Source organism: Polypterus senegalus, chromosome 9 (assembly GCF_016835505.1).
Source record: "Polypterus senegalus isolate Bchr_013 chromosome 9, ASM1683550v1, whole genome shotgun sequence".
NCBI classification, from domain to species: domain Eukaryota; kingdom Metazoa; phylum Chordata; class Cladistia; order Polypteriformes; family Polypteridae; genus Polypterus; species Polypterus senegalus.
In genome coordinates, this window is record NC_053162.1 from 171,167,851 (window position 1) to 171,184,639 (window position 16,789).

Here is a 16,789-nt window from a genome sequence, read left to right on the forward strand (position 1 = left end):
TGAAGGGGGTCTGAATACTTTCCGTACCCACTGTACTTCCCCGTGTATATACATGGAGAATTTAGAAAATTCTAATCATACCCAATAAACTCGTTTGTTGGAATAACAAGACCAGTGTAAAATGCCATTTTATTCAAACTATCTTACATCAATCTAACTAGCTCAGTTCATCCCCTGTATAAAAAAAATTTGACTGCATTTGCAAAGATATCAAACTCACCTTTGAAGTGGCCCCTGGACTAGAAGAACCAGTGGAGCTTGAAGGTCTTTGTTGTAATAAGTCAAGCCGGGGTGGTACAGGAGGCAAAGAATCAAGTGGACTCATTGAAACTGGAGATGAAGGACGCTCCATCTAAAGTATAAGACAAACAGAATATTAAATGCTCTTCACTTGTTGGTCTATGTCCTTGTAATTCAGTTTCCTATCAGGAGCTCTGTGCTTTAAGTACCTACTTTCATTAGCTTACTAAATTTATGAAATTTTAGAGTAATGAGGTGACATTACACAAAAAAAAATCTAAAATAAGCTACAACCAAGAAGGTTTAAACTCAACTCAGGACAAAAAGGCCATTAAGGGATACAATATGATTGCTGCAGCTGTGTTCCACATAAAAACCACCAGATGGCAGCAAAATCAAAAACAAAGAACACAGCTACTTAATGTGAAAAATGTCAAATACGCAAAAGTATTTTTACAAATACAGTAGCAGAATTTTCCATTTTGACATGCTTTTATCAGAAAAGTGGGCATTCAGTAAAGAAAACTTCTTAAAAAAACAATGTTAAGCTAACTTTCTTTGAGGCTGTATTCATGGACAGCCCTATTCCTACACTCTGTTAGGGTTTGAAGATGGACGAAAAAACACAATTTGCAGTTACTATCACCCACCTTAGCACGTGCCAGAGTAGTCATAGTGAAGAGCGGCTCCTCTAGCCTATCATCATCATCATCATCGTAACTAGGCGATGGTGCACCCTCTGTGCCAAACAGACCTCTGCTGCCACTGAAGCTTCCACCACTGTTGTCTTTTGGGTCAAAAGGGTCCACCACAATTGATTCCGTACCTTTAATTTCACATCTGCAAAATGGACACCCTTGACCTTCTGACTCCTGTAGCAATGAAGGAAATTTAAAGACTTAATGTCAGAGGAGAAGATAGTAAATTTTCTTTACAAAAACCTTTAAAATCCACAGAAATTTACATTTAGAGATGCTGATAACCCAACAGTGCACATTTTTCAGATGTGTAAAGAAAGCATTAGAACACAGGAAGATTGTGAAAACCCAACAAAGAAGGAGGATTGGAGTTAGAACCCTTGTCTCTGGAAATGTAAGACAGAAATACTAATCACTGTGCTACCTGTTTTTAAAAGTAATTTGGTTAATATTTTATGGAAAATCCAAATAAGCCAAAGATGAAAAGAACATGGGTCAAATCACTTGCTGTGTAAACATCTAGTGCTGCTGTAAAGAGGTCTAAAGAAATGTCCAAATTCAGGATCTGACCTGCCATGCTGTCAGACATGAGGTGCACATGAGATGCCCACATGGCTCAATCTTCACATCTTTGTCATTTTCAGCACAGATCTTGCAAAGTTGGAAAGTGGATCCCATTTCACAATACAGCTCATACTGCTCCTAAATAGACAAATGTAAAAAGGAGTAACGTCAACTTAAGCACATTACCAGTTTTATTAACAAAATGGTTACTCATTCTAACAAGACAAAATTGCCTGAACCCAGACTCACTAGAGTCAAGACTGAAAATAGAATGCAAACTGACTGCATAATCTGCTCCATTTTTCTGCTAAAGAAACAAAAGTTATAAAACATTTTTGTGAGGAGTGTGACACCTACCTGTGTTACTTTGATATGATCCTGTGGTGAGGGCTCACATAGGCCTGTGAGATCAGGGTTCTGAGGTCGGCCATCCGGAAAGAGATAACTAAGTCAAAGAGAAAAGGAGGCTAAGAGAGTGATTCCCAGAAGATGTATACTAATTGTGATCAAAAAAGACATAGTCTTTAAGTCTCATGTCAGCCTAACCATATTAAGAAATGTATTTAAGAATTATATGACCGAAAACTTTACTAAATTTAATTAAAAAAAAAAAAAAAATCTTTACAAAAAAAAAAAAAAAAAAAAAAAAGCAAAAGATCTTTGGTAAAAATGCTTTACACAAAGTCCCCTTTCATACAAAGAACCTGAGAAATTCAAAAACATTACCTACCAATCGAATACTATAAATGCCAAACTAAATTCAGTAAGAGAAAACAGATACTAAAAACCTGTCAAGTGGGAGTGGGAATAGACATGGCAGACCTTTTTCCCAGCAACTTGATTTTTTCCAGCATCACTTATAAGCAGTGTTGATCAGTGAATTTCGCCAAAGCTTTATTCGTAGCAAATTTGCTACATTCACGTTCGCCCTTGTTCGTCAAATTATTTATTGGTAATTCGGCCAGTTAATGAGATTTTTTTTTTTTTTTTTAAATAAATACTAGTGCCCCATAATGCTTAGCGAGGCCAGTGCGATGTCCTACGGAGCTGTAATAGCCAACATTGATGGGATTGACCTCTGGGTATTAAAGACAGATCATTTGTATTACAGACTCTTTGGACGAGTTATCTGTGTTTGCAGCCAAATGTGCAGGTTGATCTTCGAGTTCCATGTCAATATAACAGAAGAAGGTATGTGTCCTATGCATAGATAATAATTAGCCATGTGGCAAAAGTAAAAACAAACCTTGAAGGAGCCTGATGTGAACAAAAGAGGAGACTATGAAATAATAATAAAAATAATGAAACATTTACTATTTATAAGATGTTTCTATCTGTTTGATGGAATAAAAAGTACAAAGCAGGACAGAGAGTTTACAGAGCCTTCAGCATGACTTCAAAAAGTACAACAAGTCAGCAGCTTCAATCATGACACACCACTTTCTTAACAACAATTTTGGCATTTCTGCTTTGTTTTAATGATATGATTGCACATCTCTGACTGCATTCTTTCTTTGATCTCACAGAGGGATGGTGGTGCAGTGGTTGGTACTGCTGCCATACAACTCACATCACGTTTTTGGCCACAATAATGAAACATATACAGCATAAAAAATAAGTTCTTGGCTTGTGAAGTTATAATGTATTATAATAAACAGTTATGATTTTAAACTGCTAATTGTGTCAATTGCAAGTATCTAAACTGCATAGAGTAGTTCCATCTACTTTTTTAGTTGCAGCTGGCATCTTTGAATTGCCAGCCATCAACAGGGTCTGTGAGCAAATATGAAGATGGTTTTAAAATGGGCCTAACATTACCAAATAAGACAGTAAAACTGTCTGACTCAGAAATGTTAAACGCCATTAAGCAAATACAAGTTGTTACCAGAACCAAGATGCCAAAACCATAACTCAAGTTGATAAATGGCATGCTATGAGTCATTAACCAGAAATTTTGTGCAATGTTTTTCGCCAATGTGCAGGCTGATCTTTGAGTGCCATGTCAGTATAAAAGGAAGCATGTGATCTATTCATGCATAATAATTAGCAATGTGCACATAAAAAACAAACCCTAAAAGAGCCTAACACCCCCCCCAAACACAAGAGACTATATGAAATAATAACAATAACGATAGGTTTATTACTATTTACAAGACATTTCTATCTTTATGAAAGAAGAAAAAATGCAAAGCATCAGCACAAACAGTCTGGAAAGCCTTCATCGCAACTTAAAAAAAAAAAAAAAATTGAAGTTTGAGGTTGACACTGCTGCTGTACACCTCAGGTCACCTTTTAAGGACACAATATTCAGTCCAGTATAGTTGGCAAATATTTCCCTAGCCCTCAGGGAAACTTTAAAGATGACTGCACCCTTGTAATTCAGTCAAATCCAGCTCAATTAGTCCTTCCCCACTGACTTTAATGCAATTTGCTAAGTACGGAAAATATCATGGGGATTTTGGGGAACTCACAGCAAAGTGAACTTGGCAATGTTCGCTCATCACTACTCATAAGACAGAGAAATACAAAAATATAAAAAAAATATATATATCTTACAAAAATCTGATGAGCACATGACTGAACTTATAAAATGCTGGGATTGTTGCTGTCAAACATTGCACAAGATAAAATCTTAATTTTCTTATTTCTATGACCATGTCTCTCAAATATGTTCATTAAAATCAGAAGGGAAACTATCCGGTCCTGGTGTTTCATTTATGTGTTATCTTCTGATGGAGGAAATTCCAAGGTAATTATGTTGTTAAATATATACCATTGACACTCTATTGTATTACATAGGCTGGAAAAGTACAATACTTTATGCTTTCAGGCACCGTCTTTAAGTGATTTAGTTCATATTTATCAAATTGATCTCAGTATGTACAAAATTGTGCTCTCAGTACTCTGTCATTATATTCAGAAGTTAAATATGTCCTGCAGGGCTCAGTACTTAGACCCTTACTAATTCCACTTTATATGATTCCATTTAGAACTTATTAGAAAACATTTACTTTCATGAACATGCAGATGACACCAGCTATTTTTTCCATTTAGACCAAATAACATTTCACTGATAGTGAGTGCCATTAATTAGTTCCGTCTGTGATTTTAAAAAGTTGGATAATAACCACTTCTTTGGGCGAGGGTTGAATTCAGGTTTGTTAAATTTAACTTGATTGTAAAAAAAAAAATATTTTCCGAGTTTAAAATTGTCTCTGAATAGAGAAAAACAGAAATGTCATTTAATGGGGGTGGATGAAGCAGTTGGCAACAAGGATTTCCTGAATTACCATGCAAATAAGACATTATCTTTGACACTAGTGTTTTTTAAAACACATATTGCAAAAATAAAAACTTTTTTTCAGATTAAAAACAGTGGAAAAATATCACTGTTTCTAAATACGTAATTTAACTTGTGCATTTATTTCTAGAAGGACTGACAATCGCAGTAAGTTATTCACTGCCTGCTCAAATTTATTTGCAGTACAAGCAGCCTTCAGTTAATTAAAAATGCTGTAGTAAGAATGATTACAAGAACTAAAATGAACAGCCAATTTAACTCCTGTTCTTAGGACTTTACACTGGCTTCCAGTTAAGATTAAGACTGATAGTGAAATCTTAATCCATCTTCTTACATATAATGTTTTAAATGGCCTATGTCCTGCTTACCAATCTGAATTTATCATTAGTTACAAATCAGAGTAGATATTAAGATTCCAAGACTGCTGCCAGCTAAAGATTCAAATTAACAAAATAAAAGTTTTTTTTTTTTTTTTAAATGGGGTTTCAAGCTTTTAACTATAGGGTCCTAAAGCTTTGGAATGATCAGCCTGCTTATATAAGAGACACTCCTTTAGTCTCAGCTTTTAAATTGAATACTGTAGACTTACTACTTTATACAGCATATCCTGATTGCAACTTCTGATTAGCTACAAAAAAATTTGATCTCGTTTGTTATCCATTTCTATAAGAACAGAATACAGTACATCAAATTTGAACTGATAATAATACTTCTCTATGGTTTCTCTTCTTGGTTTTCTGCAGTGGCATATGGCACCACTGCCCTCTCTCAAATTCACCCTGCAGACAAATAAAGTTCTTTCTCTTACCTTCTTTCTTTCTATCTATTATAAAGTGTATTTCATATCTAACTATCTGTCTATGTTGTGGTCCTGCCTTTGGAAAGACATTTGACATACTGGGAGGCTTGAAATCAAGGAAATGAATGGAGAACTCTGTAGATGCCATTCTACAGTAACATCAGGGGGAGGTTGGCTAGTTGCCTTAGGTCTCCAGGACTGCAGTGGTGACTTTGTATTATAACTGATCATTGTACTCCAAGAAGTTTATTTTCTCCAGAGATGCTGCTGAATACATTTTGTTATCCTCTCCCCCATAGTTCAATGATAATGTTTAAAGAGAGATACTGCTGGGATCAATTTATATTAATTAATCTAGAACTGGTTTGTTTTACTTTGTATTAACACGAATTTATACTTGTATGCATATACATTATGCAATTAATTTGTAAAGTATGCAGTTGACAAACTATGATTTACAGGAGTTTACACATTTTAGTGTGCATAACCTGGATATGTTTTGCCCAGGAAAATTTGATGACACTCCAGACTTATTTATACTTTATGTGAAGAACTTTTGTTTGCCAAGACATGGGCCACTGTGGTATCGACAAAGCTGTAAGCATCTATATTTCCCTTAAAGGATGTGGAAAGATTTTACTGCACAAAATTCCCGCAGCGCCACTGTGAGTGTCAGGCAAAATAAAATACAGAGAAAAGTTTGCAAGTCTCTATTTTTCTTTTTTGTGCATAGGGATAATCCAAAAAGTCACTGCCATTTAAAGTATAAATCAGCCTTTAAGATCAACCAGATGAAGATTATAACTACCGACAGTTGAAAGAGACACTTTACATAGACGATATAATCCAAAAAGGATACTGATACTCGGATAGATGAGTGTCCTTTTCATTGATAACAACAGACCCTATCAAACTAAAAAAAGAGTAGGCTGTTCCAGGAAGAGATGTTTAAATTTGAGACAGTGACCTGAAGAATTTTGCATATAGTCGTGCAGAGTTTAAGGCAAATACTTAAAAAAGCACAACACTACTCTCTCTCTCCCTATATACATACATACACACACACATATATATGTATATACACACACACTAGCAAAAACCCGAGCTTCGCAGCGGAGAAGTAGTGTGTTAAAGTAGTTATGAAAAAGATAAGGAAACATTTTAAAAATAACGTAACATGATTGTCAATGTAATTGTTTTGTGACTGTTATGAGTGTTGCTGTCATCAAGGATTTGATTATCATTATTTCTTTCAATCAGGTTCGTATTTGGAGGATGTGTTGTGTTCAAGTTATATTCCGTATTTGTCAACCGCTGTAAAGATAACAGGTTTCATTCATCTAAGTGTTCACTACCCAAATCGGTACTCATGAATCTTAAGATGTTTAACAAGCATTCCCGGTATAAAGTTGTGGATTTGCCTGCGAATATTTAGCGGCAGCGTGTCTATGAACTTAATTTAAACTTAAGCTTTACACCTTGCTTTCCTATGGATATGTCTACAAAGGCTTGTTCAGATTCAGAGGGTTGTTCCTTTCTTACTGCATTAATAAACAGCTGGTCTTCCTCTTTATCCGAGACATCACACACTGCATACACACGTTTACCTTTCCCAGTCCTGCAAATTTTAGCGAAGTGGTTCAATTTACCACATTTTTTACTCTGTCTTCCTTTAGCTGGACATTGACTTTTTCCACCGTGTGCTTTGTTTCCGCAGTACCTGCACTTATGAACATGCTTGTATGCATCACACGCTTCATATTCTTTTGCTGCCTTCTCAATTGTGTAATGTGTTTTTCGCTCAGTGCTCTTTGGAGCTCTTGTTTTTTGTGTGCGTACTGCATTCACAGTCAGTTCAAGTGAGCTGCTCCGAGTACATGCAGGTTCTCAGCTGTGGTTGTGCTATCTCATGCAATCTTGCGATGTCCACGGCTTTATTTAATGTTAACTCAGATCCAGTACTTAAAAGTTTCTCTCGCACTTTTGCTGAGCTTGTGCCAAACACTATTCTATCCCTGACCATCTCATCTTCGTTTGCATAAGCACAGTCCTTCACCAGCAATTTTAACTCTGTTACAAAGTAGGAGGGCGGACGCTGCAGTCAGCATACTGCAGTGGAGGTGAATGCTTGCTTGCTTGTTCTGTTACGCACATAGCAGGAAGTTGTGTCCTGTCAGTACATGAGACGTGTTGATGACGGGTGCCTTCCTGCTGTGATAGCGTGTACAGTGCTGTGCAGAACAGCTAATCTTAACCTTTTGTCTTCACCCTTCAAGAATGTCTCTGAAACACAAGTCTGGTGATGCAGTAAAGAAGAGAAAAACCATCACAATTGAAAAATAAAGTAGAAATAATAAAACGGTCAGAGAGGGGTGAAACTCCATCATTCATTGGAAGAACACTTGGTTACAGTCGGTCAACAAAAGCATTTATTAACATACATACATACATACATACATACATACATACATACATACACACACACACACACACACACACACACACACACACACACACACACACACACACATACACACATACATAGAGTGTGCTACAGCTGCAGCAACTGTGGCCACATCTGCCGGTGTTGTCCTGTGAGGACGTCAAAATGGCAGTGATGTCGGGGCAACACCCCCAGACCATTTGCTTTTATTACCACAGGGCAGAATCGTAGTGCCGAGGACACCAACTCCCCATTATGGAGAAGACCAGCCCTCGCGGGACGGGCCACTGAGCCCCACGAGGCTCATCTGGAAGAGGGGTGGTGTAATGGAGAGCCGGGTCACAAGCCCGGTCGGGATGACCCTGCTGTATATGGTCCGGGGGGAGCAGCCACAGACTCCTCAGTACCTCCCCTGGGACGCTTGGTGGCAGCCTCCCTGGTTGATGATGCCTCAGTTCCCCGCAGGGTTTCGTGGGAGATGGAGTTCTCCTCAACTCTGTCGGGACCTGGGATGGCTGCCACGGGGTGAGGCAGAGATTGTTAAGCCCAGCTGGTTTAATCATCTACCCCACCCGGGAGTGCAATTGGGAACAGGTGAGCAAGCACCAGGAACACTCCTGGGAGGACCATAAAAGCAGCCAGCAACCACCACTCAGGGCCAGAATCAGGAGGATGAGGTTGCCCGAGAGGAGTGGTGGTGCCATTGGAAGGATTGCTGTGTTAAAAGTAAGGTGCTTTGGGACTGTGTTATACCTGCGGGGTTCAAGGTTCAAGGGGAAGACGTGCCCCACAGGGGAAGAGTGTTTGAACTGTGTTGGGCCTGTGGGACACGGGGAAGACATGCCCCATGGCTGAAGAGAAAATAAAAAGATTTCTGTTCCATTAACATGTGCCTCTGTGAATCTGTGCCGGGTCAGGCGCTTATATAAAGCACCTTATTCACACTATATATATATATATATATATATATATATATATATATATATAAATAATAAAAATCCAACATCTGTCTGTCTGTTTTTCACAAGAGAACTATTTTAAGGATTTAGATTGGCTTTTTTTCTATAATTTGCTTGAACATTCTGGTTGATTTTGACACTTCTCTCAAGTATTAAAGTACAGTTGTTGAAACCGAGATCACAGCTACATTCTCACCTCGATAGCAAAACCAAAAATATTTTATATCAACTTTTATTTTTATTTTTTTTAATTCAAGTTTAAAGTTTGCCCTGTTTCACTACTATGTGGGTGGAGCCATAGGGGACAGCTAGTTTTTAAAATAATAAAATTATGTTCAGCTAGTGAAATTCTTACTGACAGCTCCACTGTATACTGCTAAATACTGAATAATGGTCATTGAGTATTTAAAGTTCAGTGTATACGGTTTTCCTAAAAAAAACATAAAACCATAAACATTTTTTAAAATCAGTTCTGATCTCTTTTCACATGTTAACTGCAAATCTTTGCAAAGTGTTATTAATTTTTAATTGTTTATTCAGGAAAAGATAAAAACTGAGACAGCCGAGGTGACCAAATGAGCACATGTATCAAAACCATTATTTAACACAAAAAGGAACTGTGGTCTTGTTCGGCATTGTACTAAAATACAGAAAACAACAGGAGCAGTTTTGAATTAAAAAAGAAATGTAAGAAACAGCTGTGGAAGTTTCAGACTGTACCATGAAAAAATTACATGAATTACAACTTCATTATACGTGAAAGAAAAATATTAAAAATCGCTCTTCTGGGAAAAGATGTATGTACAAATAATAACCAAAGTCATATTGAGAAAGACGTGTGTTTAGTTGCAAGAAGTTTGTGCAATAAACACTTCCTCTAACAGGATCAGCAAAGCTATTTGGACATAACTTATCAAGCTAACGCTGGCTGGTTTAGCAGATTTTGTAAACATTGTGAAGGTGAACTAAAGGTGATCAGTACAGAAAATGAAATGAATGAAGGAATGAGGAAAGCTATACACTGCATGACTCCATCATTAAGAATATCAGTAACTGACAGGTTTAAAGCCAATAATCACAGGCTATTTGATAGCACATTTTTTGTGAAAGTAAAATAAATATGTAGATAATTAAATACAGTGCTTCTGAATGCACTAACAGTTGTATTCTTATGACTATAGTACTTGTCACTGTTGAGGATACAAAAAGAGATTAATCCTTTAGAAGCACCTGTGAATGATCCAGAGAGCTTGTAATGCCATGCAGAAAGGAATGTTATATTCTACTAAGACTTCGGAAAGCAAAGAACCCTTCTCATTATTAAACAAGGAGAAAAAAAAAAAAGGATGTCTGACTATCTAAATGAAAGAGAGGCTCTCTAAGAATTGAAGTAAGAAAACTGGTGAGTTTTAGGCTATTGTGTCCATGTAAACAAAAAAGTGACCAGGAATGGCCAGGGGACTCCAAGTCTAGGGCTGGGAAGCTAGACAATCGATATTGAGAAACAGAACAAGGTGATAAAAACACAAAATCAGATAAAGTTCCTGTGTCTTATAAAGTACTTTTCCTGCCTCAGAGTGCTTCAAGTAAATTCAAAGTATTGACAAGTGGGAAGGACAACAGAAAAATATCAAGAAAGCTTTTCAAAACAGTAACAACTCACAATCCTTCCCTGAATCCATCGATGAGGGCCTGGAACAGTGGTTTGTTGTGTGGTATCGTCTGGAGTATATTTCCATCTGCAGTAACATAACCAATTGCCCACTGACCCAGTCTAGTGCAACTTAATCGAAATATATAACTGAAAAGGAAATATTTGAAAACATTTCATTACATGAACTATGCACAAACATTACTGTTCAATTAAATTAAATGTGCAGAAGAAGTAAAGTTGTAACACTCCCACCTTTTATTATTTTGTGTTTAACATATAATTTTTATTTAATTTTTTCTCAGTAACATTACAGTACAGGTTTACAGTTATGTATACACAGTGCAAAAGATTCTTCTTTCTATGCTTTCCACATTCTAATAGCAGCAGTGTAATACAATCAATAGACAAGGAATAAAGTGTAGCCAATGATGTTGTGTGTGTGTGTGTGTGTGTAACAAAATCATTAAAAAATATTTGTGATCTCTTACCCTACATGTATTTTCGGTGTCTTTCCACTGCATTTGTCTCTTCACTGGCACTCCCAACATGTTAGTTATTTTAACACAAAGAATTTGATCTTTTATTAGTACAGCTTATCAAAGCCCAAGAGTCCTGACTTTACAGGGTTAACAAATAGTAAGTTAAAACATACTGGGAAGATGTACCAGACTGAAGATATGCCTGATCAAGCTTAAGAAGATAATGCCTAGTCCCCTTATTTCCAGAAGTAGACCACATATTTGCCTCAAAGGAGTGTTTTGGTGGAAAGGAAAGGTCTACAGGAATAGTGTTATAGCTGAACAGCAGTGAGTTTCAAAAGTTGTTTGACAGGATTAAAGCATTAAGGGCCTCCACCTCTATTCTGAGGCTTAAAACATACAGAAATGGATATGAACAAATATTCTTCACTGAGCTACTGAGGTCATTAACATCATTATAAAATTATTTTTAGTCATCTGTATAGACATTACTGCGTGCTTTTCAACTTCGAAACAATCATAAGTAAACAGGTAAAAGCCATTGCTTAGCAGAAAACCCTCTATGTAATAAAATTAAAAAAAAGATAAGAGTTGAATTTAACCGCACTCTTTTATACTTTAAAAAACAATCAGTTATTAGTCACATCAGGATATTTTTTGGAAAACATTACATAATAGTAGCTATTTTTTACTTTCTGAAAGGGAGTAAGATTAGGTTTTGGAACAAGAAACATGAAATGCAGACAGCACGAGAAGTGTCAATTTTCTTAGAAACCTTATTCTTCAGTTTTTACATTTCCCATTGCAGTTTGATCATTCTTGGCCTGCCATTGACTTACCTGCCTGGTTTGTGAATAAACTTCAAAAGCCTGGCCTTTACTTCATCATATGTCAAGAAAGCCATGTAGCCAGGATGCGTTACAGCTAAACTGTTCCAATTCCTGAGAAGTGATGACCAAGGCTGTGGGAAGAAAACGTTTCTTGTCAGAGAGAGAACAAAACAGCACACATGTACCTCAGATTCATACATACGCTGAGCAGTGTGCATCACTCTCTGTTAAACAAGGCAACAGCTAGGATAAGACTCTACACTTCAAACAAGTCCCATAGTAGCCTAATTAAGCTCTATGGCACTTCACATTCATTGAAGATGAGGATGGCACTTACTGTGACAGCACACAATGTGAGCTACAATGGTTTATACAATCGTGGCCGAAATTATCGGCACCCCTGGAATTTTCCCAGAAAATGCACCATTTCTCCCAGAAAATTGTTGCAATTACAAATGTTTTGGTATACACATGTTTATTTCCTTTATGTGCATTGGAACACAAAAAAACAGAAAAAAAGCCAAATCTGGCATCATATCACACAGAACTCCAAAAATGGGCAGGACAAAATTATTGGCACCTTTTCAAAATTATGGGTAAATCGTTTTATTTCAAGCATATGATGCTCGTTTGAACTCACCTGTGGCAAGAAACAGGTGCTGGCAATATAGCAATCACACCTGAAGCCAGTTAAAATGGAGAAAGTTGACTCAACCTTTCTGTTGTGTGTCTGAGTGTGCCACACTAAGCATGGAGAACAGAAAGAAGAGCAGAGAATTGTCTGAGGACTTGAGAACAAAAATTGTGGAAAAATAATCTCAAGGCTACAACTCCATCTCCAGAGATCTTCATGTTCCTTTGTCCACTGCGCGCAACATAATCAAGAAGTTCACAACACATGGCACTGTAGCCAATCTTCCTGGTCGTGGACGGAAGAGAAAAATTGATAAAAGACTGCAATGAAGGATAGTCCGAATGGTGGATAAACGCCCCAATCAACTTCAAAACATATTCAAGCTGTTCTGTATACTCAGGGTTCAACAGTGTCAGCTCAAACTATCCGTCGACATCTGAACGAAATGAAACGCTATGGCAGGACCCCACTGCTGACAAAGAAACATAAAAAAGCCAGACTGGAGTTTGCCAAAATGTACTTGAGGAAGCAAAAATCCTTCTGGGCTAACGTCTTGTGGACAGATGAGACCAAGGTAGAGCTTTTTGGTAAAGCTCATCATTCTACTGTTTACAGAAAACGGAGTAAAGAACTCAGTACCTACAGTCAAACATGGTGGAGGTTCTAAGATGTTTTGGGGATGTTTTGCTGCCTCTGGCACTGGATGCCTTGTGTGTGTGCAAAGCATCATGAAATCTGAAGACTACCAAAAGATATTAGGGCGCAATGTAGGGCCCAGTGTCAGAAAGCTGGGTCTGTGTCAGAGGTCATGAGTGTTCTAGCAGGACAAACATACCTCTAAAAGCACCCAGAAATGGTTGAAGACAAAGCGCTGGAGAGTTCTGAAGTGGCCACCATTGAGTCCGGATCTAAATCCGATTGAACACTTATGGAGAGATCTCAAAATTGCTGTTGGGAGAAGGCGCCCTTCAAATCTGGGAGACCTTGAGCAGTTTGCAAAAGAAGAGTGGTCGGAAATTCCAGTTGAGAGGTGTAACAAGCTTGTTGATGGTTACAGGAAGTGCTTGATTTCAGTTATTTTTTCCAAAGGGCGTGCAACCAAATATTAAGTTGAGGATGCCAATAATTTTGTCCAGCCCGATTTTTGCGTTCTGTGTGAAATGATGTCAGATTTGGCTTTTTTCTCTGTTGTTCCAATGCACAAAAAGGAAATAAACATGTGTATACCAAAACATTTGTAATTGCAACAATTTTCTGGGAGAAATGGTGCATTTTCTGGGAAAATTCCAGGGGTGCCGATAATTTCGGCCATGACTGTAGAAGTATCAGTACTCATTAAAACCCAACACATTCATTTATCAGTTGTATGCTTGCCACTTGCTCGAGACATTAAACAGACGAAACAACTTCCTCTTTGTAATGGAGATCTAGAATGCAATACTGTAAAGTAAAATGTTAATAATGCACTATGCAGGCTCTTCTACTTTCAACCATATTGAGACTTCTGCTTCAAAAACTATGCATTCAACTAAAATAACACAAAAAGTAGTGATCTTGAGCCCAAGGGAAAGATTTTAGGTCACAATTGTAAAGTCTTCAATTAAAAGTTCTTTTTTTCATTAAATATCACGTAAAATATGTGATAACTGGGCAAGCCAGTTACACCTGTATAATACAGTTTAAAAAGAAGGGACGTGGCAGTGCAATTTCAAACTGCAGCAAATCTGCATGTAGAATAGAGATACAGTATAGATTAGCTTGCAATGATGAGACAAATGGTTTCTGCTTTGTATCCAGACAGATTTCAAAAGAGCACAGCAGAACACTTCTCCTTCACGTACAAATGCATTCCAAACATTAAGTTAACTTTCAAAGACAATCAAATTGTAAAATTATGCAATTAGAAGAAAAACAATTCAAAAGTAATGGAAAAAAAAAATCAAGGTGTTTCTTAATTGTGTGTGTATTTAAATACGTGAATATTGCACAAAGGGGTACTTTCTGTAAATAATAACAACAACAATAATAATAATAATACTTATTTAGCAGACACCTTTACTGAAGGGATATTACAAAGTAAGCTGTAATATATACAAAATGGTTTGAAGGTTGCAGCATTAAAAGCAACAGTGAATGGGATAAAAGAAAAAATGAGCAAGAGGGAGTAGTTCTACTATATATAAAATTTTACCTACAACTAAGTCAAAATCAGTATCCTAAACTTAATTACAGCAACAACTATCCTAAACATGTAACAATAAGCAGTTCCAAAATATTTTATAAAGAAAGAGTGTGATTTCAGAAGATGCCAAAACATGAGTAAATTAAGAGCATTTCAAAGAGCCAAAAGGGAGATAGATCTTTGTTACTAGAATTTACAAAAAAAGGCAAAGTGTTGAGGGAACACAAGTTCTACATCAACCAAATATTAAAAAACTAGCAAAACACCTTCATGAACATTTTTTTTTATATACATTAAATGACATACTGCACTTTTCATGGGCAGAAACCCAAGATGTTGGTGGCAGTAATGAGTCAACGTCAAAGCTGTACATAAAAGGATAATTAAAACCCTAGACCTGCATGAGCTGATGTCACCAGACACAAATTTGTCATGTGAAGAAAAAAAAAGCTGCACAAAAAGAATTTTTCAGTGATTCCATTGTAATTCAATGTACACCAAATACTTCTCACAATTACTTTAGAAGAAAACTGTCCAAAAATAAACAAATAAATACTACAATTGCATTTACATTGCTAACTTAAGAAATACAAAACGTTCCCTACCTGAAACAACCGTGTAAAGATGTCAAATTCAAAGACAGAGATGTAATCATTGCAGGTGAGGTCAATGGTTGACTTCAAAGCCATTGCCTCTAGTCCAGAGCTAATGGGATGAAATTCATGGAGGGCTTGTCGAAACACTTTCCAGGGCACAATCGTCCTAAAAGAAAAAATATGCAGGAAAAAAATTAGATCAGCAGTACAGTGCCCTAATTTAAGGTAGTCCAGCATACCTGCTGCAAGTTTGAAACTATTAACTATTTCTTTGGCGAGATGAATGTGCTGATTTTATGTATGGTCTCTAATGTTTGTGCACAGATTGCTTAAGTCCAGAGTCTGGGAGGAGCATATTTGATACTTATCTGCTTTTGCTCCTTAGGTTTGTAGTTTCCCAAATTGCAGGTGGTTTCTCTCTTATTTTTGTTACTAGAATGTTGGATATTCTCTCTACAGTTTCACTGAACGCACACTTGTCTCAACTAAGGTTTTGTACAGTAGCCCACTTGGCAAGACTGGCAAATACCCAAACAGTAGCCAGTATGTTTAACTCTTTCTTCCAATGACTTAACTGCCTAATTCAAGTTAAAATAATGCCGATGTCTTACTTATTTTTACTGCAAAAACTAAATGGCTTCTTGATGCCAAACATAACAGTCAGATCAACCCAGCTACTTATGCAATAGCTAAGCTGGCCAGTTTGGCTAAATGTCAAGTAAAAGCACGTTTATTTTAGCTTTTCTGCTGATGCTGGTTAGACTAGTGAGCCCAAATATTAAGACAGAGATATGCTTTTCCAAAAAGAGACAGAGTAAGTATGTGAGATAAACATATGACAAAAATAAATAAAAAAATACAAAAATAACCTAAGTGCTTGGTTCCAATGTCAGAATATTGTAATTGTACTTACTTGTCCCCAAAGGCTTTCCTCCAGAACTCAGCTGCATCAGCTTTTGTAATCCTAAAAGTATCTCCCTGAAATGTCCCATTAGGGAAGATGGCTTTCAGCTCGGCCAGCATGTGACTGAATATCAATGACAACTTAGTCAGATTGCGCCTGCAAAACATAAACGGTGCTGAACATGAATAAACACATACCATAAATTATTATATATATTAAAAAAATGTTCAAAGCAAATGCTCACTACAGTTGTACCAATTTCAGATGCAAAAGGGCATTTGTGCACTAAAACCTTTGCAGTATAACAATGTTAATCCAAAAGTTAATGAGAAACTTTCCAAAACATGGTATGGATGTACCAACTCCACAGACAATGCTGCCTTCAGTTACATGAGAGATTTGTTGGACATCTGCTTCATTTTCTGTATAGCTTGTGAGACATCTCATTTCACAAATCAGAGAAAGACTAAGCAGCAGATCAAAGTTTGACATAAATTATTGGATCT

At 36.9% G+C, this 16,789-nt stretch overlaps 1 protein-coding gene across 1 annotated transcript in view; it reads right to left on the reverse strand.

The window, feature by feature from the left end:
- The window catches only part of cbl (Cbl proto-oncogene, E3 ubiquitin protein ligase), a 97,905-nt gene that overhangs the window by 11,078 nt on the left and 70,038 nt on the right, over positions 1-16,789 (reverse strand). Inside the window, exons 3-10 of the mRNA XM_039764228.1 lie at positions 16,293-16,439; positions 15,389-15,545; positions 11,977-12,098; positions 10,668-10,805; positions 1,860-1,947; positions 1,509-1,640; positions 891-1,112; positions 221-352 (exon numbers count right to left, since the gene is read on the reverse strand). Coding sequence (XP_039620162.1) covers positions 221-352; positions 891-1,112; positions 1,509-1,640; positions 1,860-1,947; positions 10,668-10,805; positions 11,977-12,098; positions 15,389-15,545; positions 16,293-16,439 — 1,138 coding nt within the window. The remainder of the gene's footprint in view (positions 1-220; positions 353-890; positions 1,113-1,508; positions 1,641-1,859; positions 1,948-10,667; positions 10,806-11,976; positions 12,099-15,388; positions 15,546-16,292; positions 16,440-16,789) is intronic.